The sequence below is a fragment of the Dermochelys coriacea genome, chromosome 5 (genome assembly GCF_009764565.3).
Source record: "Dermochelys coriacea isolate rDerCor1 chromosome 5, rDerCor1.pri.v4, whole genome shotgun sequence".
Classification (NCBI taxonomy): domain Eukaryota; kingdom Metazoa; phylum Chordata; order Testudines; family Dermochelyidae; genus Dermochelys; species Dermochelys coriacea.
The window spans coordinates 50,474,360-50,500,044 of record NC_050072.1 but is presented as its reverse complement, the minus strand read 5'-3'; the positions used below and the strand labels follow the sequence as shown (position 1 = coordinate 50,500,044).

The 25,685-nt window shown below is 48.2% G+C and overlaps 1 protein-coding gene across 8 annotated transcripts in view; it reads left to right on the top strand.

Annotated features, from left to right (window-relative positions):
• The window catches only part of FCHO2 (FCH and mu domain containing endocytic adaptor 2), a 263,348-nt gene that overhangs the window by 65,197 nt on the left and 172,466 nt on the right, over positions 1-25,685 (top strand). For all 8 annotated transcript variants that reach the window (XM_043514278.1, XM_043514274.1, XM_043514273.1 and 5 more), the window contains one exon: positions 362-466. In XM_043514278.1, coding sequence (XP_043370213.1) covers positions 362-466 — 105 coding nt within the window. The remainder of the gene's footprint in view (positions 1-361; positions 467-25,685) is intronic.

Sequence of the window (25,685 nt, the reverse complement as noted above, 5' to 3'; positions counted from 1 at the left end):
TCACCATTTTCTAGTTATCTGCTTTTCATATCAGACTTGTTGTTATCTTTACCTTTTATGACATTTCCCCAAGATCAGGTGCATCCTGAAATCTGGCACTTCCAATTATGTATTTCATGTACAGTATGGGGTTTGAATAAAAATACGATCATTTATTATAAGTGCTTAAATTACCATTCTGTGGAATTTTAATAAGACACATTTTACTATTTTCTGTCTCCTGCCCTGTTGGACATTTTGGTATAAATCATCCCCATCTTCATCTTTTCAATAATGATAAATATAAATTGCCTTAAGTTGGAATAAATTTATTGAAAAATATAATTATATTCTAATAGTTTTTGTCATCTGTTCTTTACAGGCTGCAATAAAATCAAAGAAAGCTACAGATACCTATAAACTGTATGTAGAAAAGTATGCTGCAGCTAAATCTGACTTTGAAAAGAAAATGACAGAAACTGCACAGGTAAGTGTTGGATTATTTGCATCCAGTCAAGTTTGATTTTAGATGGCCCCAAAGGGACAAAGAATTTGAAGAGTGATACATTATAGAATCATTGTGAAGTAAGTCTATTTGAAGTTAATGTGAGTTGCATATTTTTAAAAGTAATTTGGGGCACACAAGATAAATTTAGGATGACTGACTTCTATTTCCACCAGTGAGATTCCTGAATTGAGAAGTGTAGGCATGAGTGTTCTAGGATTTTTGAGGGTGAGTATGGGGAAGAGAAAGTGATCTTTTGGGAGAAATGTAGATGCGTTTGCATGTACTTGTGGGAAATCAGGTGACTGCTGTAGCTGGAAATTTGATCCAGAAGGGAGTTCTTGTATTGGAGTTCAAAAGACAATATGTAGTAGGGAAAGTCTTAGGATCCAGGAGGGGAAGCCTTGTGGAGAGCAGTCTAGATTCTTTTTATTTTTTTTCTAGAAGGAATGAGCATTGGAGTGAGTTAAAGATTTGTTGGGGTTAGGTTGGAGGATGATAGGCCATAAATAGGGATTCTGCAGGGATATTGCAGTTAGATAAAGGGGAGAAGGGACTGAGCAGCAATCTTGATATTGACTCCCCAAAATCAGTACATGCTTCCTCCTTTTTTTTCTGTTTTAAGTTTGTGAACAGTTGTTGGTTTTTTATAGTGTTGTTTTTAAGTGTTTTGCATTACAAAAAAATATCTAGGGCAGTAATACAAAGTAGTAGAGTGAGAAGAATAGCAGTCCACCCTAACAATTTCTTTAAGGTTTACTTGCTTGGATGAATACATAGCCAGAAATAATATTGTTGTACTTTAGTTGTCAAACTCTTACTTCCTGAGTTCTCCTACAACAATTCAGTCCCTTTCTCTCAAGTTTTATAGAGTGTCAAATCTGAGTTGGAGAAAATTCACTTATGAAAGAACTTCCTGGTTGGGTCATTCTAGTTGTTACTGGTGATTCTGAAATGGAAAGTTCCTTATAAGTGGAGGGTATTGTGAAATAACTGCAGGTACTCTGTTTTCCTCTACTGACAGGAAAGCGTTATAATTGCCTATCTAGTTTAGTGTTGAACTCAAAGATAGAATGGTTAAATTTCTTCCTCTTGAGTATGAAGACTTATTTGCTAATATAATTGAATCAGAAGTTCAAGTGATGGTCTCTTTTATAGTCCACTGAGGGTTATGCGCCATGTGTCTAGAGCCAGAGCTTTCCAAAACAGTAGCGTCCGTTGGTCTGCGCATGCGCCCTTTTATGGCCTCATGGTTTTGCCCAAGGCAATCAAGGGTGGGGTGGACCAACTGCGTCTTCAATTGCTTCTCACTGCCACATGGTCTGAGTCGGAGCTCCTGCTGTTTTCTCGTCCTTTATGAGACACTTTCCAAACTTTCCAGAAAAAACAACTGGAATCATCATGAGGAGGGAATCCTGGTTACATTCCTCAGGCTTTCCTAGAGAGTACAGAGCACAACTGAGGACCTCCCTTTTGATGAATCACACCTCTTCAATTAGAAAACAGATGATTCCTTGCATGCACTGAAAAACTCTAGAGCCACCCTGCAATCCCTAGGCATATATATGCCAGCACCAAAATGAAAGTTTTACCGCCTACCACCTACACAACACTATAGAATTCTCCAGTTCTACCACCAGCGAGCCCATGAACCTCCACAGAAATACCCGAAGGTCAACAGATCTTGTCCGCCTGGTCTGCTGGTGCAGTCCTCAGCACGGCACCTCCTGTCTTCACATAAGCAATATTTCTAAGTGCATCTAGAGAACTGTCAACCACTTTGAACCCCAACACTCATTCCAAACATCCACTCTGGGGGCCGTCTTAAACTTTTTCTACCAGCATGGAGCACAATAACAACGGAGAACTGAGTCCTGGAGGTAATTCAGAACAGCTATACGAGTTTATGATTCTCCCTCCACCACATGCCCTGCCTGGTCCCATTTTGGGATCACTCTCGTGACAGTATTCTTTCTTTTAGAGGTGGACTCCCTCCTGCGGAGAGGAGCAGTAGAACCAGTGCCTACAGCCTTTCAGGGCACAGGGTTCTATTCCAAATATTTCCCGGTGCCCAAGAAGAAAGGAGCATGGAGACCAATCTTGGATCTTTGACACCTCAACCTTTCCATTCACAAGCCAAAGTTGCTTATGGTCACACTTGCAGCCATCATTCCCTCACTAGAAAAAGGCATGTGGTTTACAGCACTTAATATGCAAGACACCTGCTTCCCCATGAACATCCATTCAACTCAGACTGTTCCTAAGGTTTACTGTGGGTCAGCACTTCCAGTGGGTCTTCCCATTCGGACTTATCACTATTCCATGAGTCTTCACAAAAGATTTTTCCATGGTAGAGGCTCACATCCAATAGCAAGGAGTCCTTGTCTTCCCTTACCTAGATGACTGGCTGCTGGTGGTGCAAAGCCAAAAAAAGCTTGGAAATCAACTTCCCAGGTCCTTCCCTAGGGGTGAGCGTGAATATTGAAAAATTGACTTTGCACCCTACACAGCCCCTGGAGTTCATTGGAGCATGCATTGATGTGACCACCGCACATACTTATCTGCTGAAAGACAGATTCCAGAGCCTGCTGGACCTGATTGCTTCAGTGATATCCAACTCCTTGGTCTCAGCCAGAACTTGTCTTTCCCTCCTCGGCCACATGGCCGTGTGCACTTACGTCTCAGCCTTCGCTCATCTGTGTTTCTGCTGTCAGGGCTCACTCTCAACTCCATCAGGGTGCACGCAGTGGCTATTAGCACTTTCCACCCTTTGGTGGAGGGGCATTTGGTTTTTACCCACCCTTTGACTCTGTCCGGTTCTGGAAGGGCTTTGTATGTAAATACCTGTCCATTCAGCCTATTGCTCCTCAGTGGGACCTCAACTTAGTACTTACTCATTAATGAACTCTCCCTTTGAATCCCTGGCCTGCTGCTCCCTTTCTCTTCTTTCCATTAAGTTCGCTTTCCTGGTTATGATCATCTGTTCAAGAAGGATTGGCGAACTAGGGGCCATGATGACAAACCCCCCTTTCACCATGTTTTGTAAGGACAAAGTTTTGCTGTGCTTGCATCTCAAATTTCTACCAAAAGTGGTTTCCTGCTTCCACCTCAAACAACTCATATATTTGCCAACTTTCTTTCTCAAACTATACACCTCAATGAGGAACAATGTTTTCACTCCCTCGATGTCTGTAGGGCCCTGGCCTTTTACCTATAAAGGACAAAGCCCTTCAGGAAGTCCCCTAGACTATTTGTTGCCATAGCGGAAAGAATTAAAGGGCAGGCCATCTCTTCCCAGAGAATCTTGAAGTGGGTCTCAGGGTGCATTACCCTCTGCTATCAATTATCAGGGCGGACCCCACCAGATGGGATATGGGCGCATTCAGTGAGAGCGCAAGCATCAACTGCATGACGTGCCCCTTGCGGACATATGTAAGGCAGCCGTGTGTGTATATGTACACACCACCTTTTCTCATTATGCCCTAGTGCATGATTCTGCAACAGATGCCTCGTTCGAGGTGGCAGTCCTCTATTCCAGGGTTCTATCAACTTCCTCTCACTCTCCTCATAGCTGACTCACCCTCAGTGGAATACAATAGGGACCATCACTTGAAGGGGAGGTTCTTCAAGTGATTGTTCATATTGATTCCAATTAGGTGCTCACACCGCATGCATAATGATCCGAAAGTTTTTCCCTTAGAAGCACCTGTTGGGTCGGCTGTGGAGCCCGCTGGAGTGGCTCCTCCAGGGCGGTGAATATAGGACCCTGCTGACCCGGTGCCGCCTCAGGTCCTTCTTAGTGCCAGTGATGGTCGCTGGAACCTGCAGTTGCTTGCTTAGCAAGTGCTTCACTTAGCTTTGTACAGTAGTTTGATCGTAGTTGTAGTTAATAGTTGTAGTTATTAGTTAATAGTATTAGGTTAGTGGGAACGGGGTTTCCCCATCCCATATTCTTCCCCTGAGTTCTGGGGCATGCCTCTATCCCAGAGGTTTAAGCCTTGTGGCACTTGCAATAAGCCTATGCCAACAGGCGACTCCCACGACTTCTATCTGGGGGAGGTGCACCAAATAGAAAGGTTCAGAATTTGTAAGGCGTTCCGCACACAGATGAAAAAGGAGCGGGACTTCCATCTGAAGCAGCTCCTGAGGCACTTCTTCATCCTCATCCGACCTCAGGCCAACAGGATCTGGCACCGAGCACATCTTTGCAGATCGCCCCAGTCTCCATTCGTGACATGATGCCAAGGAAGGACTCAGATCAAAGAGATCCTCGGCACCAGTGTTCCCCGGCATGGCAGACTGTGGAGACAAGCCGGCACCACTCTCTCACACCCCAGTGCCATATAATTGGCACAGGAAGATTAACGGGCTGTTCCCCTGCGCCGAAGACAGCGGTGCCAGCCAGCACGCACGACAGCAGTGCATTCCACACAGGCGCACTTAGTGCCAAAATTGCTGGAGACAATGCTGTTGACTTTGACCCCTCTAAGGGGACCGTTGAGTCCAACGCCTATTGACTCTCCTGAGAGAGTGTGCCAGGTTGAGGAGTTAGAAATACCTTCCACTCCCGACACTTTTGAAGCCGCGAGAGATATGATTGCCGTGACGGCACCTCAGCCCCTGGCAGGCAACAAGCAGCACCATCCAGAAGAAAGCCTGCCATGATGAGGCAGTCAGCCTCACAAGTGCAGCACCGCTCCAGGACACCCCCGTTGCTGCACCGTTTGCCAGCACCGACCTCCAGATGAGGTTCCCCGGCATCATCAGAATGGTGCTCACCTTTGCTGGTGACGACGGCAGAGTGGCACCAATCCCCGGCACTGGCAGAGCAGCACCTCTTCGGCACCACTACCCCATGCAGTATCTATCGGTATCACCGTGGTCCTCAAGGTCGTAGTATAGATTGTTGGGCTTGGACGCCAATTCCTACTATTCATGGCGTAGCCAGCACTGATCGGACAGACGCCGACATCGACAGGACACGGGTATGGTGCCCTGGCAGCCCCAGTGGCAGCCTCCTGGCCAGTGGCCGTTTTGGAACCCCTGGGCTTACCACCAGGCCCAGGGCTCCCTTTCCAGGGGTTCACAGTCGGTGGCCTCTCAGGGTTTTAGGGGCCAACCTATGCCTCGGGGCTCCGAGATGAGGTCCGCACACGGCAACCCACCCGACTCGGCGCCCAACCCTGCAACTGGCACCGGGATGACTGTCAGCACCGAGGACCATGGCGCTGAACAGGTTGACACTAGGGAATCAGAGGAGCAGGAGGGCCCTGCATCCCCTCTGGCCTCGTCATCCTTGTCCCCGGACGAGGCAGTGGCAGGGGTTTCGGCCTCGGGTCTGCCCCTCATGGACAGCAGGGCCCACCAAGACCTGCTGCGCAGGATTGCCAGCAACATGGGATTGCAGGCAGAGGAGGTGGTCGAACTGAGGACCCTATGGTGGACATTTTAGCACCGGAAGGGCCATCGAGGGTCACTCTGCCCTTTATAAAGACCATTCAGAGCAATGTTAAGCGTGTGTGGCAGATCCCTGCTTCCATTCCTCCTACTGCCAAGTGGGTTGAGCAGAAGTACTTTGTACCCTCTAAAATGTAAGAGTAAGACTTTTCATGCACCCTCAGTCCTGCTCATTTGTAGTGACCTTAGAAAACAAGAAGGAGAGACAGGGGCGTCAGGGACTGACTCCGAAGTCCAAGGAGTTGAAAAAAAAAATGGACCTTTTCTGACAGAAGGTCTATTTGATCGGGGGACTGCAACTAAGGATAGTTGACCAGCAAGCTATCCTCAGTAAGTATAACTTCAACTGATGGGATTCCATGCTGAAGTTCAAGGAGTTGGTGCTGCTGGACTCGAGGATAGAGTTTGCGGCAATAGTAGAGGAAGGAAAGCAGTGGCACAGACTTCTTTGCAGGCCTCTCTGGATGCTGCGGACTCTGCCACCAGCACACTTTTCTTAGGGATAGCTTTGAGGAGGAGTTTATGGCTGCAGGCATCCAGCTTACCCCTGGAAGTGCAGCAAACTTTGCAGGACCTGCCATTCAATGGGACAGGCTTGTTTTGTGAAGCAAACACACTCCAGGTTGCACAGCCTAAAAGATTCTCGGGCTACGATGAAGCACCGGCAACCCAACGCAAACACTTCAGGCTGCAATCTCAAAAATGCCAATGTATCCTCCTCGGCTGAGCCAGGATTTCTCTAGAAGGAGGGCAGAAATGGGAGGCACAAGCCTTCCCATCCTCCGCCCGGGCAGGGCTAGGGCCTGACTAAACCATTGTTGGGCTCAAAGTAGGCCGTTTGAAGGTGCGCCTGAGGACAGCACACCCGCCATGACACCGGATCCTTCCCCCGTTTCATGTATTGCCTATCCCACTTCTACCATGCTTGGTCCCAAATAACATTGGAACGCTGGGTTCTTTGCATGGGAGAAGTGGGATATTCTCTCCAATTCTGCTCCCTCCCCTCTCTCCCAGCCTCTTTCTTCGGGACCCTTCTCACGAGCAACTCCTTATCCAGGAGGTGCAGACGCTCCTCGCTGTAGGGGCAATGGAGGAGTTCCTCAGGAGCTAAGGGGCAAGGGATTCTATTCCCAATATTTCCTAATTCCCAAAGCCATGGGGGCGGAGGGGTGTCTCAGACCCATTCTACAGCTGCGAGGACTCAACAAGTTCATGGAAAAATTGAAGTTCCACATAGTTTTCCTGAGTGCGATTATCCCTTCTCTGGATCCAGGAGACTGCTACACCACTCTCAACTGGAAAGACGGGTACTTTCACATACCTAAACAGCCTGCAGACAGACGATTCCTCCAGTTTGTGGTTGACCACAACCATTATCAGTTCACGATCCTCCCCTTCGGCCTGTCGACATCCCCCCGAGTGTTCACCAAGTGCATGTCGGTCATAGCAGCCTTCGTCTGACAGAGACAGGTGCAGGTATATCCCTACCTTGATGACTGGCTGCTGCAGGGGGCGTTCCAGGGAACAGGTGGAGTCTCAGGTTTGTTTCATCAGATCCACCTTCAAGAGCCTGGGTCTCCTCCTCAGTGGGAACAAGTCAAATTTGTTACTGATCCAAAGAATAGAATTTAGCGGTGCGGTGTTGGACTCGGTCCAGGCCTGAGCGTTCTATCAGAGGCCCACTGTCAAGCAACGGCAGACATCATACAAGGCTTCAGGCCATACCCGACCACTACAGCTAGGGTATGCCTGAGTCTCCTTGGCCACGTGACAGCATGCACATAGATAGTCCGGTGTGCCAGAATGAGGCTCAGACACCTCCCAAGCATGGCTTGCGTTGGTCTACTGTCCGTGGTCACTATTCCACCACAAGTCCTTGAGTCCCTCTTACGGTGGTTCGACCCTTGATCAGTATGCGAGGGAGTCCCATTCAACAGCCCCCAGCCCTCCTTGTCCCTAGTAACAGATGTGTCTGCTCTGGGATGGGGCACGCACTGGGAGACATCCAGATGCAAGGCCTTTGGTCTCAGGATGAGCTCTCATTCCATATCAATATCAAGGAGCTGAGGGCGATCTGACTAGCATGCCAAACCTTTCAGGCCCAGTTGCATGGACAGTGCATGGCAGCTGTGATGGACAACACCACTGCCATGTTTTATATCAACAGGCAGGCTGGAGCTCATTCCTCTCCCCTTTATCGGGAAGCCCTTCAGTTATGGGAGTTCTGCATAACCCACTCCATTCACCTGGAAGAGTCCTGTCTCCTAAGGGGCACAGAACGAGCTAGCGGACTACCTCAGCAGATCCTTCTGCAACCACAAATGGTCCATCTGCCCGACTATCATACACAACATCTTCCAGAGGTGGGGACCTCCCAAGGTCGATCTGGTCGCCACCCAGAGCAACAAAGTGCCTGCAACTCTGTTCTTTCCAAAAAACACAACCTGGGCTCACTTGTGGATGCGTTCCTGCTCTCTTAGACAGGACATCTGCTGTACATGTTCCTGCCATTCCCACTTGTACACAAGGTCCTGCTCAAGACCAGCAGGTACAGGGCAGCAGTGATACTGGTGACACCAGCGTGGCCTCGCCAACACTGGTACACTACGCTCCTGGAGCTGTCATTAGACCACCCTGATTAGTTGCCACTCCTACCGCACCTGATGACCCAAGACCCCAGTTGCCTTCACCACCCCGACCTACAGTACCTCCATCTCATGGCCTGGAAGCTTCATGGCTAAATCGCATGGAGCTCCTACGTTCGGAACCAGTGAGGGAGATCTTATTTGGCAGCAGGAAACCCTCCACTAGGGCTACATACTTGCCAAAGTGGAAAAGGTTCACATTCTGGTATGCTCAAGATTGCACATCCCCACTTCAGGCACCGACACCTTTCATCCTGGAGTGCCTGCTACACCTGAAACAGCAAGGCCTGGCAGTGTCATCCATCAAGGTCATCTTGCAGCCATTTCAGCCCTCCACCAAGGAGCAGCTGCGTGTTCTGTCTTTGCCAACCCCATGGTCGGCCATTTCTTCAAGGGTCTGGAACATCTATACCCACAAATTAGACAACTGGTCCCGGCATCAGACCTTAACCTGGTCCTCTCCAGGCTAATGGGGGCCCCCGTTTGAACCATTGGCGACTTGTTCGGTCCTCTGCCTGTTGTGGAAGGTAGCCTTCCTAGTCACCATTACCTCTGCTGGCAGGGTATCTGAGTTAAAGGCCCTCATATCAGACCCTCTAACCATACGTTTTCTATAAGGACAAGGTACAACTCAGATCTCACCTGGCCTTCCTTCTAAAGGTGGTGTCCCAATTGCACACCAACCAAGACATTTTTCTACCGGTATTCTACCCTAAACCTCACGCAAGCTGCCAAAAGCAGAGGCTCCACTCGCTGGACTTTTGACGAGTACTGGCCTTTTACATGGAGCTCACAAAGCCGTTCCGTAAGTTGAACTAGCTCTTTGTGGCGGTGGTGGATGGAATGAAAGGTCTCCCAGTCTCATCACAGAGAATCTCATCATGGATCACATCCTGCACCCGGACGTGTTACGAGCTAGCCAGATTTCTAGCTCGTGCACTTACGGCGCATTCCACAAGGACACAGGCTTCCTTGGTGGCGTTCTTGGTCCAAGTACGATACAAGAGATCTGCAGGTTGGCAACGTGGTCTTTGGTGCATACATTCACCTCTCATTATGCCATCTCCCAACATGCCAGAGATGATGCAGCATTCGGCAGAGCGGTGCTCCAGTCAGCGATTCCATAATTCCAACCCCACCTCCTGGGTAGGGCTTGGGAGTCACCTAATTGGATTCTATATGAGCAATCACTCAAAGAAGAAAAACAGTTACTCACCTTCTCGTAACTGTTCTTCGAGATGTTTTGCTCATATCCATTTCAAACCCACCTGCCTTCCCCTCTGCTTGAGTAGCTGGCAAGAAGGAACTGAGGAGGCGCTGGATTGGCAGGGTCCTATATTCACCGCCATAGAGGTGCCACTCCAGGGGGCTCCACAGCTAAGGGAAAATCTTTACAACTACTGTGCACGCAGCGCACGCACACCTAATTGGCATGGATATGAGCAACACATCTCAAAGAACAACAGTTATGAAAATGTGAGTAACCGTTTTTTACTTACCTATAACTAGAGGTTCTTCATGGTGTGTGGTCCCTGTCTGTATTCCAACCCACCCTCCTTGTCCTCTGCTGTGGATCTGGTAGATCTGTGTCGGAAAAGAAACTGAAGATGCATTCGGTCCACCGCACCCTTTATCACCTCAGGTGAAACCATGAGGCGTACAAGAATGCATGCACGGACCAACGGACATTACTATTTTGAAAAGCTCCAGGTGCATGGTGCATGCACATAACCCGTAGTAGAATACAGATAGGAACCACCCATCTCGAAGAACCTCCCGTTACAGGTAAGTAACTTTCCCATATCAGTTCTGCACAAGAAACAGAGCCGTATTTAGAGAAGCACTTGATATATGCTTTTTCTTCAGTCTATCTAGAATCGCAAGTTCTGATCAAGCATGAGAAAACTAAGTTCCAAAGTCTTAATAACTTTGGGATAGCTGAAACATACAGTTCCCAAACACATTAGAGACTGGGAATGGATGAGTCATTACACAAAGTAAAACTATTTCCCCATGTTATTTCTCCCCCCTACCCCACGCCCCACTGTTCCTCAGATGTTCTTGTTAACTGCTGGAAATAGCCTACCTTGCTTGTCACCATGAAAGGTTTTCCTCCTTTCCACCCCCGCTGCTGGTGATGGCTCATCTTAAGTGGTCACTCTCCTTACATTGTGTATGATAAAACCCATTGTTTCATGTTCTCTGTGTGTGTATATCAATCTCCCCTCTGTATTTTCCACCAAATGCATCCGATGAAGTGAGCTGTAGCTCATGAAAGCTTATGCTCAAATAAATTTGTTAGTCTCTAAGGTGCCACAAGTACTCCTTTTCTTTTTGCGAATACAGACTAACACGGCTGCTACGCTGAAACCTGACATTAGAGACTGTAACAGCTGATTTCATCGGCCTTGGTGTTTTGTGTCACATTTGGTAACTCAAAGCCAGGGCATATTTTTGATTCCATTCCTGAAATCTTTGTTGGCATGGCTTCAGAGAAGTTAGAGACATCTGTCTGAAATATCAGATAACATATTTCTATCAGAAGACAATATAAATTTAGATGAAGACATTTTGAAGTATGATAAGTCAAATATTCCACGCACGGTATTTTATTAACTTTACCTCCCTGCAAATTAAACATCTTCCTGTCATTCATTTGGCTATAATTTTGGCTTTCCAAAAAAGTGATATTCTCCTCTTAGTCATTGGTTTCATGAGGGATATATTGCATTAAAAATACTACTTCAGGTAGTCAATGTGCATGTCCCTTGTGTGCACAAGCTTGGAATCTTTTGCCATGTCATGTCTTTTGCCATGTCTGTCAAGGCCACTCTTGTGCCCTTTGCCTCCATGTAATCCCGCATGAGGACATAAAAAATGGAGAAACCATGACCTTTTATGTTTCCTCTTATTGCTAGTGGCTGTGAGACAGATGCTGGACTGCATCCAATCAGCTCACACTTTTGTCTAAGCTTCAAATTTGTCTGTGAAGAAATGCTCTTCTTGTTAGTTTAATTTATAAATTTTTCATTGTATTTGGACGTTCTGGGGGGAAAATAAGAGGTTACAAGGGAGAGCCCCCTGTACATGCTCCCCCACTCTCTATAAAGCAGGACAAAGTTACACAACCATGAAAAATATCAGACTCTAAGTGCTTGGGTTTAACCTCTGCCTTTGTGTGATGGGTATAACGGGTGTCTCTTCTGCCTGAGGGAAGCTTATGTCCCTGATACATGCTACATCTGCTTCTCCTTATCCTGCACTTCGAAGTCAAGGGATATGAGGCTCAAACTGCACTTCTTGGAGCAATCCATGAAAGTGGCATCAGACCCATTTGGAATAAACATGGTCCCAACTGGAACCTTAGAGCCTTTTGTCATTAGTGCCTCAGCTAACAGGCTTACTTCTGGCTCCAGCAGGGAGAAGAAAATGGCTAAGTAAACACCAGTACTGGGATCCCCATTACTGGCAGATACCTCCTTGATACTGAAGACATCAGTGCAGACCTTTTGCACTGACCATGGGACAAAGAGTCCCTTAACATTTTGTGTTGGGTACAGAGTGCTGCTGTGACTGCAGCTCCAAGCAGACATTATGTTTACTTCAGAAGGAGGGCCTTCCAGGCCTTCCAGTTCCAAAGATGGTAGCAGGGCACTGACGGCAAAGAAAGCCAGAGAAGCTTTGGCCCTGGTGCCAGCATCAATATCAAGAGCCCTTCTCATGCTGACACCTGCACTGGTTAAAGAACCACTCCAGACACCAAAGTTTGCCATTCAGGATCCACCCTCACTTTTTCTCCCAGCACCGATGTTAGCACCAACTTGGGCACTGGCATTATCTTCACCCAGAACTGTGCTTGATGGTATCACGATTCCCAGAGGAGTTCTTCTCCCCTTCTCTAAGCTTCTCCTCTCCTGACTCCAACAGAAATCCCTCTTCAGGGAAACTGAAGCGCCTTAGGGGATATCTAAAGAGCCCCCTACAAGATTGGTAGTGGATGGTCCATCCGCAACCTGGCCAACGCCTGTATGATCTATCACCAGAGCCCTGTTGAGCATATTGGGGCCCACCATCTCACCTGTCCATGAGTTGTGTCCCATCACATATCTCCATGAGGAGGAGGATATCCCAGGCCCTCTCTGAATTTGTGTCCAGGGCCTCACACTAAAAGTGGAAGAGCAAATGGGCAGGTTAGCAAAACTGGCCCAGGAGATGCTCTAGCTTCCCTCCCCACCCACAGAATCCTCTTCTTTCCCCAACAAGACTGAAATCCTGGCTCTGGTACTGACCAAGGATGACTTTTTACATAACTTCCTATTGGATGAGACAGTTCTGGCTGATGGACTTGCTGCACATGTCAGCACAGGTTCCAGTCAGACTTCCAGAAAGCCCAGATCTGTTGTCACAGAACCAAGAACAAATTTTTCATCTAGACCCAGCATCTCTACAACTGATGACCTGAATGTTGGCTGGAGGCGTGGAAAGACTGCTCTTCACATGTTCAGGAAATCTTGGCACAAAGCAGAAAACCATCCATGAGGAAGATCCATTCCTTTAAATGCAAGAGATTTTCCATATGGGCGACCCAACACAGTCTAGTGCTTGACCAGGCCTTAATACTGAAGATTCTGGATTACTTAATTGCAATTGAAACATTCTGGACTCTCCTTCAGTTAGATGAAGGGTCATCTGATAATGATATCAGCATATTGCCCTCTAATACTCTTGCTTTTGATAGTCTCCTATGTGACAATATTGAAGTTCCTTAGGGGCGTGATTGATGTACACTTATTCACTGGGAACAGAGCCTACCCCAACATGAGACCTCAACATTGTTCTTCTGAAGCTAATGGAGCCCTCTTCTGAACCCTCACGGAATGCCTTGCTATCTGACCTCTAAAATAGTCTTTCTGGTGGCCATCACCTCAGCCAGGAGAGTAAGTTTCAGGTGCTCAGGGTTGAATTTCTATATACAATGGACATAGTGGTTATGAGCCCTCATCCAAAGTTCGTTCCCGAAGCGGTATCTAAATTTCACTTAATTCAAGTAATCACTTTACTTGTAGTCTTCCCTAAATCACATTCCACACACAGGGAAAAGAAACTGCACACCCTGGAGATATCATGCTCTATGCTACTTCATGGACAGGACTAAATCTTTCAGACTACCCCATGAACGTTTTTGGTGATAGATGGTCACTCTAAAGGCCAAGACATTTAATCTCAGACTGTCTTAATGGACTATTGAGTGTATCACATTGTGCTACCAGCTGGTAGAGATACTACCCCCACTGTCCGCCAAGGCTTTACTACAGTTCAAGCAACATCCCGTGCCTGTTTCTGAAATTTACAATACTGCTATGTAGAGTAGTCCAGTGATATTTGTAACCTTTATGTACTGGACTTGCTGCTAGAACCAATGCCAGATTTGGGAGAGCATTCTCTCTCTCTCTCTTTCTCTCTCTCAGGATCTCTTTCTGCCCTAATGTAGATGGAGATATACCAATATACTTTATTTTGGTTTGGGAATCAAAATAAACTGTACCCAAATAAATGCCTTTATACTTGTATAACTGCATACGCAGTAAAGTGGTGGTTGCCACTTTAATTATGCCAGCAGGGTTAAAGCAGAAAACTTTTAAATGTAGACAAGCTCTTCTTTCTGTTTTAAACCAAGTATATTTTGGTTTAGCAGTTTCATTAAGTTGATTTGGAACAGGTTTAGGCTAAACTGAAACAAGTCACTCTTAAAATGAAATAATTAACTGAAATAAGCATCCACACAGTGCTTTGCACCAATTTAACTAAATAATACAAATTTATATACACAGATCCTTATTCTAGATGTTTTCTTAATTATTGTCCTATCCTCAGTGGTTAAGGAGAACAATTTTTCACCTTCCTCCTTGTAAAAACTGTTATGTCCCTCCTCAATCTTCTCTTCTCCAGACTAAACAAATCCAATTTTTTCCATCTTTCCTCATAAGTCATGTTTTCTAGCCCTTTAGTCATTTTTGTTAATCTCCTCTGGATGTTCGCCAATTTGTCATCTTCTTTCTGAATTGTGTTGAGAACTGGACACAACACACTAGCTGAGGCCTTATCAGCGTGGAGTAGAGTGGAAGAGTTGCTTCTTGTGTTTTGCTCTTACAACACACCTGCTGATACATCTCAGAATAATGCTTGTTTGTTTTTTTGCAACGGTGTTACACTGTTGACTCATATTTAGCTTGTGATCCACTATAACCTCCAGATCCCTTTCCACAGTACAGTAGAACCTCAGAGTTATCAACACTGGAGTTACAAATTAACCGGTCAACCACGCACCTCATTTGGAATTGGAAGTACACAATCAGGGAGCCTTAGAGACAAAAAAAAAAAAAAGCAGTATAGTACAGTATTAAACATAAACTACTGAAAAAAAGTAAAGCAGCATTTTTCTTCTGTGTAGTAAAGTTTTCAAAGCTATATTAAGTCATTGTTCAGTTGTAAACTTTTGAAAGAAACATCATTTTTGTTCAGAGTTACAAACGATCTCCATTTCTGAGCTGTTTGTAACTCTGAGGTTCTACTGTACTCCTTCCTAGGGACTCATTTCCTATTTTGTATATGTGCAATTGCTTGTTCCTTCCTAAGTGGACTACTTTGCATTTGTCCTTATTGAGTTTCATCCTGTTTACTTCAGACCATTTCTCCAGTTTGTCCAGATCATTTTGAATTTTAATCTTATCCTTCAAAGCACATGCAATACCTCCCAGCTTGGTGGTATCCACAAACTTAATAAGTGTACTCTCTATGACATTATCTAAATCACTGATGAAGTTATTGAACAGAACCCGCCCCAGACCAATCCCTGTGGGACCCATTCCATGTGCCCTTCCAGCTTGATTGTGAACCACTGATTACTATTCTAAGTCCTAGTAATATAGTTTAAGGAGCCACCGAATAGTTTGACCTGTATATTTCACAGCCCACCAGCACTACCCTGCACCCACATGCTAACCTAACAACTGAAATGAGGCCTAAGTATTACAGCCTCCAGGAGACTATACTATTCTATGCCACAGGCATAGAATAGAAGGGACTGAGGTGCACCGGCAGTCAAGGCTTATGTAATGGCAGGAAAATGATTAAGTGAAATATATCCAGACAATGCCAGCAAATAACCTGCACCCACATGCTATAGAGGAAGGTGAAAAATCTCCAAGGTCACTGCCAATCTGATCTGAGGAAAAATGTCTTCCAGACTCCAGATGTGTGTGTGAAGTGTGTTTTGAGACAGATTATGACTTGCGAATTTGAGAGGCTAGATTGTGATTGTTTAAAAAAAAAAAAATACACAAACACACCGGACACCAGGGTTTTTTGCTCTTTCAAATTGGTTAAATTATAACTTACTCCTCAATGAGTGCAGATGCTGTTGATGTGTTTGAAGAAATATGATTTAGAACTAACTTTATTGTTAAGGGTGTTTAAAAAAACAAACATATGCTTCATATCCAATTATAAGTTGAAGTAATAGACTGGATTTTGGAGTGATATTTTATATAAAGATGTATATAGATATCCAGATATATATATTATGCAATTGGTACACACTTCTAATGAAAATAGAAAGTTGCATTTGCATAGTTGCTATTTCCATTAGTTGAGGTAACTCAGAAAAAATTAAATGTTAATGTTGCAAAACATTCTTTACAAAAAACAAAACAAAAAAAAACAAATGTAGGCTAAGTACAAGTATGAACAATTTCAGTTTGAGGGGATAGCTTTTTCACAAGGTTAGAAGGTAAGAAGAGAGGCTTGTAATAAATTCCTATACAGGCTTAACTTTAGCATTTTTTAATAATTGAGGTAAATGCTTCTTTGGTTTTTTTAGTTTGAATGATTGCAGATCTGTTTAAAATTTCCGTATACAGGGAAATAGGTTTACTTACCAAATGTTCTGTGAAAGTATCTCTCTCTCTCTCTCTCTCTCTCGTAGGTTCACACTGACCTAGTTACATTCCCTCCTAGATTTGGGATTATATGTTCATTTTTGGTGATGTCACTTTATCTTTATTAAATTGCTGAAAAGCAATAGACAGTTTAGGGTGTCAAAAACAGTTATGCATCTCCAGTGAAGTACTTGTATGTCAGTCAGTGAGGAAGTTAAATATCTTGGAATCCTGAGCTCTTCAAAAGTCTACAGGAGTTAAATACTGGTTCAGAAATCCAGTAGTGACTTTGTATGAGCAGAATACAGTTCTGGGAAAGTAACTTTTCTTTTCACAACACGTTTTGAAAGCTTACGGGAAGGAATATGTGTAATTTTAGAAAATAGGGAGGAAAAACCCATAAACTCGCACTTTAAATTGCATTTAAGCACAATTTGAGTGCACTGTTTGCAACTATCTTTTTATGAACACCAGTTCATGACAAGAGTAATATGGAAGCACAGAGTTTCAGATAATAGGCCAGTTTCATTATTATTTAATACTAGCTTAAAAAAATATAAGAAGCAACTTGAATATAAAAGCAAAATGTCTAAATATTAACTAGTAAATGTTCTTCCTTGGATTATTAAAACAGGAATTTGGAAAACTTTTTATTACATTGAATTTCCACATGTTCATCACTTACACATTTTGACAAGATGTCTGTGAAAGTTTAGTGGACCTGTTTTTCTTAAATAAGAGTAGAAAAAGATTGCTAAATCATACATTTCTTTTATTTTTTGTTAATCATGTGAGAGTCAAGATCTCAGTAGTGAGTGAGAGGTGATAGATTGAGTGGGAGTAGGCCATGAAGGGCCATAAAATTGAAGACTTGTAATTTGTTCAACGTGATGATGAAGAGGGAGTCAATAGGGGAATGATAAGAAAGAGGTGGCATGATCAAAACAACGGGCTAGGAAAATGATCTTCGCAGTAGGATTCTGAATGGATATGAGTAGGGCAAGATTGCATTGTCGAAGTCAGAGAGAAGGATGTGGTAATAATCGAGACTCAAGATGAGAGCCTAGACACTGTCTGGATAGGAAAGACGATATTTTAGAGATGTTATGCAGAAAGAACGAGCAAAATTCAGATATAGCTTGCACGTGAAGACCTAGAGAGAGGCCCAAATTAAAGATGATGCCTTGGTTACAGGTCTGAGTGACAGGCAGGATAGTGGTGTCGTCACAGTGATCAAGAGAGGACATAGCAAGCTGTGTTTGGGGGGGATGAGATTAAAAGATCTGTTTTAGCTGTATTGAGCTGTTGACTAGATATCCACAAGGAGTTGTCGGAGAGGCAGGCCGAGGTTTTAGTTTGGACTGGAAACAGCTGTGGATCAGAGAGGTAGATCTGTGAGTTGTCAGCATATACACCTCTACCCCCATATAATGCGGTCCGATATAATGTGAATTCGGATATAACGCGGCAAAGCAGCGCTCCGGGGAGTGGGGCCGCTTTGCCTCGTTGTACCCAAATTCGTGTTACTGCAAGCAGTTCCTCTATGCCACCCCACTTCCTTGCTGCAGCCTCCCCGCCCCAGCTCATCTCTGCCTCCTCCCACAAGCGTGCCACCGCTCCGCTTCTCCCTCCCTCCTTCCCAGGCTTGCCATGCCAAACAGCTGATTCGCAGCAAGCCTTGGGGGGAGAAGTGGAGCGGTGACGGCGCACTCAGGGGAGGAGGTGGAGCGGAGATGACTGGGGCGGGGGGGGAATGCGGGGAGAGCCAGAGCAAGTAACCGGGGGCAGGGGGAGGGCGCAGAGGAACCACTCCCCGCCCCAGCTTACCTCCGCTCCGCCTCCACCTCCTCCCCTGAGCGCGCCGCTGCCACTTCACTTCTCCCTCCCTCCCCCTTCCTTCCTTCCTGGCTTCCCGTGCCAAACAGCTGATTGGCACGGCAAGCCTGGAAGGGAGGGACGGAGAAGCAAAGTGGCGGTGGCGCGCTCAGGGGAGGAGGCAGAGGCAGGGTGGAGGTGAGTTGGGGCGGGAAGCGGTTCCTCTCCCTACCCCGATATAACGCAATCTCACCTATAAGATGGTAAGATTTTTTGGTTCCGGAGGACAGCGTTATATCTGGGTAGAGCTGTATATATGGTAGTTGAATTTGTGTTTGTGGGTGAGATTACCTACAGATAAAGTGTAGAGGGGGAAGAGAAGGGGACCCAAAGACAGAACCCTGTGGATACAGAAAGCTTAGCATGAAAGTGCAGTAGCTGGAGAAGCAAGTGGAGACAACAGTGGGATTTTTTTTAAGATGATAGAGAGTACAATAAGTTGTATTGTGAGGGGAAAGAGCCATAGGAAAATTGGAGGTTAAGTGAGGGGATGAGATTATGCTTGAGGGAGATCAGGAGATGGGGTGCGGTCACGGAGACAAATGGAGGGGTTAGAAGAGAAGAGCAGGTGAAAAAATTGCTTCTGTGACAGGGAAGAAGAAGGTGAGAGTTGTTGGAGGCAAAGTAGGGAAGGCAAGTTGAAGGGAGGAGGAAGGTCACGTATTTTGTCAATTTTGTTTTGGAAGAAATTGCCAAGATCCTGTACAGCAAGAGACGTGGAGACGAGGAAGTGAATGAGGGTTTGAGGAGTGAGTCAAAGGCAAAAATACAGCTGACATGGTAATGGGATTCAATAAAGTTGAAGAAGCAGTTCTTCCAGTAGTATCCCTGTGGGTGCTCCATTTTAGGTGTGCACATACCCATGCACCTTTGATCGGAGATTTTAGGTAGGCAGTACCTGTTTGGCCTGTTCATGCACTTCAGTCCCCTTCATGTCCTGCACTGAGGATATATGGATCTGCACAGGCAAACAGTCCTCAGTTCCTTCTCAGCTGCTTTGGATATCTAAAATGCCTGCATCGTGGTTAGCATTACTGTTTTTGTAGTGTAGTTAGTTCAGTTTAGTTAATAGCATTAGTTTATTTAACCTGGTAGTTATTTGGAGAGGTTTTTCATGTGATTACAACGTCTGCCCTCCACCTCCTCTAAAGGGAGCTCCTTGGGCGTGGTTCTTGCCATGGTATGCTGCAATCCCTGGAATTCAAATGTTGCCTCTCCTGCCGGGAATTCATCCTGGTTAATGATGGACACCCTGAGTGCCTCTGCTATATGGGAAACACTCACATACCTGCAACATGCAAGATCTGCATCTCTCTTAAAAGCTGATAAAAGAAAAACAGAGAAATCAAGTTTAGGTTCCTGATGGAGCAAGCTCTGCAACCAGCCTTGGATCTGGATACAGGGAACCCTACTGTACACTGGCCTCCAAATTTTATTAATGCCCCATCAATTGCTGCATTTCAGTCACCAAGATCCTCATCAAAGAACAACACAGTAGGTAGTGACTAAGCTCCAAAGAAAATAAGTTCTAGTTCCTCTTCGAGTGGTTGCTCATGTGTATTCCACAATAGGTGTGCGTGCTCGCCACATGCACCGGTGCCGGAAGTTTTTCCCCTAGGAGTACCCATAGGAGGGAGCACCCCAGTGACCCCTGGAGTGGCACCTGCATGGCGCAGTATAAAGGGAGCTGCGCGCTCCTCCCACCCTCAGTTCCTTCTTGTCTCCAGTGAAGGTGCATCGGAACTACTCTGCTCCAGCTTTGCTGTAGCTCATCCCCAGACCTGTTCATTCGTTCAGTGTTGGTACCTGTAGTTAGTTAGCTGTTTAGTTAGTTCAGTTAGTCAGAGAGCCCTGGCTGGGGCATGCCACACGCCCCGGGTTTTAAGTTGTGCGGCACTTGTAGGCAATCTACGCCAAGGACTGACCCACATGCAGACTGTCTGCGCTGTTTGGGAGAAACCCATATCGGCAATTGTTGCAAAATTTGCAAGTCATTTAAGCCGTGGACCAAGAGAGAGGGGGACATTAGGCTCCGGACCATTCTCATGGAGTCGGCGCTGACCCCGACTCCGGTGTGCCACTTCGAGTCTGCACTGGGCACCGCGGTGTCAGTGTGTGGTGACCTTACGGTGCCATCGACCTGTCGGCACCGCTCCTCACTCACGGGGCATGCCAAAAAGGCCAGAAAGATGCCGTCTTCGCAGCGGCACCGAGGAAAACCCGGGACAGAGACTAGACCCATGTTGGGCAGTCCTCGATCCCCACCAGCCTCTAGGCCTCCGACTCGCATAGAGCAGAGTAGCCCGGCCCCTTTGAAGCAGGCCTCTCTGGATGTCCGGATGCCATCCACGCTGAGGCTCTGAAGTGGCCCGGGACTTATGTCCATTCTAGTACCAGGAGCACCGCCGATGTCGGCCCCATGCTTCAGGGACAAGCCACTGCTGGGATCTCCGCAGTCACCCCCAGCTCAGTACCGGTCTCGGTCCAAAGAACGTTCCCAATGCCATTCACCGCCCAGTGACTGTTCAGAGCAAAGTCCCCGTGGATCGCCCTCGACTCCCACCAGACTGTCTGGTTGGGTTTCATCAGACAGAGACTCTCGGCACCGCTCCACCTCGAGGAGCGAACACCGATGGGACCGAGGCAGGCATCGCCAACCCCCGGTCTCGAGGGGCTATCGCAGCCAGTCATGGCCCAGACGTTCATGCCGTTCCCGCTCAGAATCCCACTCCACCTCGTCCGCAGCCCCGGGCGTCAATTGCTGTCGTCTCGCTGTCGCGGGTCTGCCCGTCAGAGCCGATCGCAGAGCAGCCTTTACCGACAGTACCGGTCCTCCACGTAGGGATCGCTGTCCCGTGATCAGCGTTGCTCCCGGCACTGTTGCTACTCCCGGTCCAGGGACAGCAGCAGGTCGTATGTCAGCCCAGCCTCCATTCGTAGTCTTCCATCGATGGGCCAGGCCAGTCAGGCCAAACAGCCGGCCCTGCCGGTGCTGCAGCAGGTGCAGTGGCACTGGGCACCGTGGCCATCCCAATGGTACCATTGAGTACTGTGGCCCCTGATGCAGCACCCTGTGGGGGCTCTCTTAGTGGCCGGAGCCTCGGAAACACCTTCGGCCTCTCTCTCCAGACCTCCGAGGAAGGAGTCGGTGGGACATACTTCTTCAGCACCGTGCCCAGAGACCAACCAGGTGGTGGATCCTCCGGTGCCAGCGGACATCGGCCTCCTCGCCCTCCCCGGATGAGGTGATTATGGCCCCGCCCTGCTCGTCCCGCAGGAGGACTTTAGGGCCCACCAAGAACCCTTAAAAAGGGTGGCATCAAGCCTCCACCTCCAGGCAGAGGAGATGGAGGAGCCCTCAAACTCCTTGTTTGATGTGCTGTCCTCTTTGGCACTGGGCAGGGTAGCCTTGCCTCTCCATGAAGGGGTAGCAAAAATTTCAAATGTCCTGTGGCAAACACCGGCCTTATTGGCCCCCATCTCTAAGAGGGTGTACCCGCCAAGGGACACAAATACTTATACACCTACCCAGCGCCCAACTCCTTGGTGGTCGAGTCGGTCAACCACAGGGAACGGCAGGGCCAGCCAGCCCCTACCCCGAAAAATAAAGATTCATGGAGGCTGGACACTTTTGGAAGAAAAATGTATTTGTCCTCAAGCTTCCAGTTACGAGTGGCAAACCAACAGGCTCTCCTGGGCCAGTATGAGTTCAATCTGTGGGGCTCCCTGCCCAAGGTCGAGGACTCCCTCCAGGAGCGTGATAGGAAGGAGTTCAAAGCGCTGGTGGAGGAGGGTGGCTGCCAGGGCAACCCTGCAGGCAGCTTTGTATGTGGTGGACATGGCCACATGGTCCATGGCCTCTGCGGTGTCCATGAGAAGGGCATCATGGCTCCTGCTCTCTGGGCTGTCCAGCGAGGCGCAGACCTCCATGCAGGATCTCCCATTTGATGGCAAAGCTCCATTTGCAGAGCAAAGAGATATAAGGCTGCATGGCATGAAAGACTTCTGCATGACCCTCCAGACTCTGGATCTCTGTGTTCCGGCTCCGGCTAAACCTAAATTCAAGCCGCAGTAGACTCCTGCTCAGGCCATCCATCTGAAATATGAGGCCGCCTATAAGAAGTCGCGGGACTATAAGAGGCGCCCTCAAAGGCAGTCTCGGCCTGCCCCGCAACCTGGGTCCTCCAAGGGCAAGGAGGTGGGGAAAAGGCGGTTTTGATGGGACGCTCGGGGGGCTCCCTGCCAGTTCTCATCAGGGATGCACCCTCAGTAAAGCTTCCCTTCTCCAAACAGTTGTGTGCTTTCCTCCTGGAGTGGTCACGGCTGACCTCGGACCGATGGGTCCTCAACACTATCTCCCAGGGCTACACCCTCCAGTTTACTTCCTCCCCGCCCAATCATCCTCTATCCCTCCTGTGGGACCCCTCTCACGAAACTCTGCTCGCGCAGGAGGTGGGGCGGCTCCTGGCCTAGGAGCGGTGGAAGTGGTGCCTGGGGAGTTCAAAGGCAAGGGGTACTACTCCTGCTATTTCCTTATCCCAAAGGCCAAAGGGGGACTCAGGCCCATTCTGGACCTGCAAAGTCTGAATCAGTACATGGTGAAGCTCAAGTTCTGTATGGTCTCCCTGGCCTCCATCATCCCCTCCCTGGATTCCGGGGATGGGTACGCTGCCCTCGATCTGCAGGATACATACTTCCACGTTCATGTATTTGAGGAGCACAGATGCTTCCTCCATTTTGTGGTGGAGCAGAATCACTATCCATTTACAGTCCTCCCGTTTGGCCTGTCCACTGCCCCTAGGGTATTTACAAAATGTATGTCGGTGGTAGCAGCCTACCTCAGCACTGGGGGAGTCCAGATCTTTCCCTATCTGGATGATTGGCTGGTCAAGGGCAGCTCCCGGTCGCAGGTGAGGGGTCACGTGAAGCTCCTCCTGTCCACGTGAACCGCTTTGGGCCTGTTGGTAAACACCAAGTCCATGTTAGTCCCGGTTCAACGCATAGAGTTTATCAGGGCACTCTTGGATGCCTTGTCGGCCAGAGCCTTCCTCCCACCGGACAGGTTTGAGACCCTGAAGGGACTCATTGACACGGTCACAAGGTTCTTGGTGACAACAGCCAGAGCGTGCCTCCAGTTCTTGGGTCACATGTCGGTGTGCATGTACGTGGTCCGTCATGCCAGACTCAGGATGAGGCCCCTCCAGTGCTGGTTGGTCTCGGAGTTCTCCCAGGCCAGGGACAGGATGGACAAAGTCCTCCCCATACCCGACTCGGTGATCTCCTCCCTATGGTGGTGGTCCGCCCCAAGTAATATGCTCCAAGGGGTCCCGTTCAGGGACAGGGCACCATCACTGGAACTGGTGTCTGATGCGTTGGACCTGGGTTGAGGGGCCCATGTGGGGAATGTTCAAACCCAAGGCCTGTGGTCGGCTCAAGATCTGACCCTGCACATAAACATCAAGGAACTCGGGGTGGTACGGCTGGTGTGCGTGGCCTTCGCACCTGGACAGCAGAGTGATCAGAGTCCTCACGGACAACATGGCCTCGATGTTCTATATCAACAGGCAAGGCGGGGCCCACTCCTCTGACGCGAAGTTCTTAGGCTGTGGGATTTCTGTATAGTCCATGACATTTACCGAAAGGCCTTCCATCTACTGGGCACCCAGAACGCCCGGGCGGATCGCTTGAGCAGGGACTTCTCCTCTCAGCACGAATGGTCTCTCCACCCGGAAGTGGCTCACAGGCTTTTCCGAGTGTGGGGGACTCCCCAGGTGGACCTGTTCGTGACTTGGCAGAACCAGCGCTGTCCCCGGTTCTGCTCCAGTGGGGGACTGGGAAGGGACGCTATCTCCGATTCTTTCCTCCCGTCCTGGTCAGGCCTCTTTCTCTATGCCTTCCACCTGTTCCCACTGATCAGCAAGGTCGTGGAAAAGATAAAGACAGACAAGGCTTGGGTTCTCCTGGTTGCCCCGGCGTGGTCCAGGCAACATTGGTACGGGACCCTCACGGGCCTGGTGGTTGCTCCGCTGTGGCAGTTGCCATTCCACCCAGATCTGCTCTCCCAGGACCAGGGCCGCCTTCTCCACCCCAACCTATCGGTTCTCCACCTATCAGTGTGGCTGCTCAATGGCTAGGTAGGGAGGAGAGGACATGCTCAGAATGGGTTCAACGCATCGTCCTAGAAAGCAGGCAGCCTTCCACGCACCGCGCCTACTTGGTGAAGTGGTCCTGGTTTTCTAGATGGGCGGGTGAACGGGATGTCTTCCCGGTGGCCGCCCCAATCCAGCTTATCCTTGACCACTTGACCTTCTCCACCTTAGAGTCCTCCTCCACCCTCGTGAGTCCAGGTGCACTTGGCAGCCATATCAGCCTTCCATCCGCCGGTGCAGGGTCACACGGTACTCTTCCAAGCTATGACTGGCCAGTTCCTTAAGGGGTTGGACCATCTTTTTCCATATGCTAGGCCCCCGGTCCCGCAGTAGGACCTGACCTGGTGTTGGCCCATCTCACAGGGCCCCTGTTTGAGCCGCTAGCCACATGCTCCTGGTCCCACCTCTTGTGGAAGGTGGCCTTCCTGGTCGCAGTCACGTCGGCCAGGCGGGTCTTGGAGCTCAGGGCCCTGACTTCCGAGCCTCCATACACAATTTTTGATAAGGACAAGGTCCAGCTCCGCCCACACCCTACATTTCTCCCGAAGGTGGTCTCTGCCTATCACATGGGTCAGGATATTTTTCTGCTGGTCCTCTGCCCCATGCCCCACGATTCCAGTGAGGAGTACCATCTCCACACTCTCTATGTGCTCTGGCTTCCCTCTTTGAGCTGATCAAGCTGTTCAGAAAGTCCTCGCAACGGTTCATCGCCTCGGCTGAGCACATGACAGGTAGGTCGATCTCCACTTAGTGGCTTTCCAGCTGGATCACTTCGTGCATCCGTTCCTGTTGTGACCTGGCGGGTATCCCCCCGCCACCGATTGTGAAGGCACACTCGACTCGAGCGCAGGCCTCGTCGGTTGCCTTCTTGGCCCACATCCACATTCAGGACATTTGTAGGGCTGCCATGTGATCTTCGGTTCACACGTTCATCTCGCACTATGCAATCTTCTCCCAAACCAGGGATGATGCTGGGTTCGGAAGGGCTGTCCTCCGCCCTGAGAACTTGTGAACTCCTACCCACCTCCAACAGATATAGCTTGGAATCACCTATTGTTGAATACACATGAGCAATCATAGATTCATAGATACTAAGGTCAGAAGGGACCATTCTGATCATCTAGTCCGACCTGCTGCA